Genomic DNA, 3,662 nt, shown 5'->3' with positions numbered 1-3,662 from the left:
CTTCATCATTTTTTCCCCAACTATTAATAATCATTCCCATTCCACCCAACTACCAAACATTCTAAATACTTTCACCAAAACCCATTACCCTTACCAAGTATTTGATACCCATTCCGATTCCGATTCCCATGTGCGAACCAAACGCACCCTAAAACTTTGGTGTCTGTATAGTAACTGACCTTGGCTAAGTTAACCATGAAAACGCTAACGTCAAGGTCCTTCAACGCAGACAGCTGTTTCTTGGATACTACCGTGCTCCACCCGTTGCAGTTCTCGAAATCCGGATCGTGGGAGAAAACATTGTACGTTTTCGTCTTCTTCTTGTTGCTTTGGCTCTGGAATATGTTACTGCTACCGAAAATGGCTTTCATGAATTCAAACACCACCACTGTAGTCTTCTTCTCATTTGAAAATCCATGAACTATCGCTCCAGGATCTGGACTGCTCACCAGTTCTTCAATAGGCTCCCCAGAAATCTGGAATCACAACACAAAAAATTTTCACCACAAATCTGTTGTACAATACTATAAAACTTACCCAAAAGACAAAATTTCCTAACCCAGGACCCCACACCATAACACCATAGTAGGGTGAGGTGGAAGAATAAATCATAGTGACTCAATCATCCCAAATTAGGTGGAAAATTCCTTTACTCTAGGACTCATATCCTAACTCCCTTACTCTATGACCCATATCCTAGCCCAACAAGTCTGCCGGATAGTGAATGGGTCGTAGATAGGTGGAAGGACTCAGGTGCCCACAAGGACATTCCACATTGTGAAAAGATAATTTCAGGATGGATAAATCCGATATGATTGTGAGAGGAGAGGACCATATAGGTGTCCACAACAAGCCCTAAACCCAACTCTCACACAGTACTATATATAAACTTAAACTTGTATGTACTTACGCCAAATGCTGCTTCCAGGACAGTCCTGTCAAAGCCAAGAATCAGATTGCGTATACTGGTGTACGGCCCAGTTGCTGCAGGTTCCTGAGAATTGAATATATATAATGAAACACAGATCAGAAAAGTGCATTTTTATTTTATCAGAAATGTTCATATATGGGATCGAAGAAACCAGAAGATGCATTATATACATGCAAATCAGTTTCTGCATTGGCGAAGAGGGCATTGATTCTTAGTTTCTGGCGCTCCATCTCTAAGCTGCTTTCTATATAGAACAGAGTCCCAGGGCGCAGCCTGTAGATATCTCCTCCTCTCAATTCAACTTTCTTTGTTTTATCGTCATCCGTCCAACTAATCCACCCACTTCCTGCAAACACAATTTACAATTCAAATCTACCTTAGCTTTCAACTGTACGTAAGCAACAGTCTCTTTTTGTTTATCGGGTGACGCAGAAATTCAAACTTATGACCGGTATGAGTACTCCATCTCAAGCTGATAATTAGATTGCACATTTATGTTTATATATTATATATATGCTCAACATTACGTGTTAATTAGAATAGAAAAGAATGAATATGAACCTGTGTGGACATAGAACACCATGTCTGATTGCAGAAGAACAGGGAGGAAGACGGAGTTTGGCTCCAACGTGATGAACTCGATGTGATACCAGCCGTTGGCTATCCCGTCGCTGATTCTCACGGTGGAAACCTCCCCGTTCTCCGTCTTAACCGTCGTCTTTCTTTCTCCTTTCTTCACCAAGTACGGCCACGGGGTTGGGCATCCCGCCTGCCTCTCCTCCTCCTCCTCCGCCTCTTTCACTGCACTCAATGACACGATCAATGCTGCAACAATACAGATGAAGAAGATCAAGACGGAGCTTTTCTTTGTTGCCATGGCTTTCAATTTTTTTTTTTTTTTCCACATAAAAGAGTAGTGAGGTGTAGATGGAGTGTGACGAAGAAGATGGAGATTTGTAGAGGGTTTTGAGGTACGTGGCATTTGCATGGCGACGGAGATGCATGCAAGTGCCACGCATGAATCACCGATTAACCCGCCATACGTTGCCGTTTCTTACTTTCTTTGTTTGACACTTTCCTTTTCCCTTCTATCTTTCGGCTTCTAGTGCGAGCTGAGGATGACAAATTATACTCTACTGTGGATCTGATCATCGAGAATGATAAATTATATCATGGAGTAGTTTATTATTTGGAGGTATTCTAGGGGTAAAATATGTCTTAATTGCCATCCTACGTGATAAAGAACAATTTAGGGTGCGTTTGGTTCGCACATGGGAATCAGAATCGGAATCGAAATGTGTATTAAATACTTGGTAATGGTAATGGATTTCGGTGAAAGTATTTAGCATGTTTGGTAGTTGGATGGAATGGGAATGATTATTAATAGTTGGGGAAGAAAAGAGGAAGCGAGATAAACCCTTATTTAATAAGGGTATGAGTTTTCTCATTAATGTGGTATTCCAAACTCATAGTAGCATTCACAAAACCTATCAACCAAACACAAACAATTACTTTGATACCCATTCCTTATGCCTAAACCCACCAACCAAACACACCCTTAGTTTGTTTATAAGTTATAAATTAAGATCAATAGATAATTTCACTGGAAAGTTGATTTGAAAATCTTGTAGTTTTTTTTGAGTAGAAAATCTTGTAGTTATTAAGTTAATTGTTTATCAACTTGGTCGAATTACTTGTTTTTTTAGTGCATTACATGTTTATTTTTAGATAGAATGCTATATCAATAAATCTTTAGACTATAGTCCCCGTAATAACAATTGAGTGAGAAACAATCATTATTGTTATGATCCACACAATAGTTTGCCGGTGATAAATATAATGAACATATTAAAAATGAACATATAATACAATAAAAATGAATTTAAAGTATACTAAAAATGATCAATCTTATAATGTAGACTATAGTCCCTGTAATAACAATTGAGTGAGAAACAATCATTATTATATGGACCATACTATCAAATAATGTATTTTTTGTTATGATCCACACAATAATTTGCCAGTGAAAAATAATTGGCCTTTTGACCATGGTAATAGCCTAATGGGCTTCCAATGAAATTCGTCCTACGGCCTTAAATTGATAGCCTCGACAAGAAGCCCAATTCTTAACTATGTAGGCCCATAAGCATTAAAGTATCCCAAAGTATTACAATTTTTATTTTTTTTTTTGGTTTTTGAATACTACTGACTCTTTTATATTGTAGTATCTGTTCAGAAAGAGTCAATATCGCCACAATCAAAACTTGATCTCATAACTTTCCATTTGGAAGAGTTACTACATGCTATTTGACTATAAGGTCATTGGCTATTACAACTTTTAAAAAAATAATAATAATTCATTCTTTTTTTTTTAAGGAAATAATAATTCATTCTTATTTCTCAACAAGTGTAAATTGATTGATTCGCCAAAACTTATAACATTTTTACAGTTAATTTCAGTTTAAATTATTTAATTATTGTGTTTTTTTTTTCTTTTCACTTTTAATCTTCAACTTTAAAATCAATTAAGTTGGGTATCTAATTTTAAAAATATGTTAATTAGTCCTTCAACGATCAAATCGAATACATGGATAGAACTAAGGGTGTGTTTGGTTGGGGGTTTAGGCATAAGGAATGGGTATCAAAGTGATTGTTAGTGTTTGGTTGATAGGTTTTGTGAATGCTACTATGGGTTTGGAATACCCCATTAATGGCAAAACCCATACCCTTA

At 36.8% G+C, this 3,662-nt stretch overlaps 1 protein-coding gene across 1 annotated transcript in view; it reads right to left on the bottom strand.

Moving 5' to 3' along the window:
* The window catches only part of LOC116000113 (vicilin-like seed storage protein At2g18540), a 6,696-nt gene extending 4,513 nt beyond the window's left edge, over positions 1–2,183 (bottom strand). Inside the window, exons 1-5 of the mRNA XM_031240140.1 lie at positions 1,990–2,183; positions 1,493–1,756; positions 1,102–1,277; positions 911–994; positions 180–476 (exon numbers count right to left, since the gene is read on the bottom strand). Of these exons, the coding sequence (XP_031096000.1) occupies positions 180–476; positions 911–994; positions 1,102–1,277; positions 1,493–1,756; positions 1,990–2,083 (915 nt within the window). The 5' untranslated portion in view covers positions 2,084–2,183. The remainder of the gene's footprint in view (positions 1–179; positions 477–910; positions 995–1,101; positions 1,278–1,492; positions 1,757–1,989) is intronic.
* Positions 2,184–3,662: the final 1,479 nt, after the last annotated feature.

The sequence above is a fragment of the Ipomoea triloba genome, chromosome 12, assembly GCF_003576645.1.
Source record: "Ipomoea triloba cultivar NCNSP0323 chromosome 12, ASM357664v1".
NCBI classification, from domain to species: Eukaryota; Viridiplantae; Streptophyta; class Magnoliopsida; order Solanales; family Convolvulaceae; genus Ipomoea; species Ipomoea triloba.
This window is presented reverse-complemented; position numbering and strand designations above follow the sequence as displayed.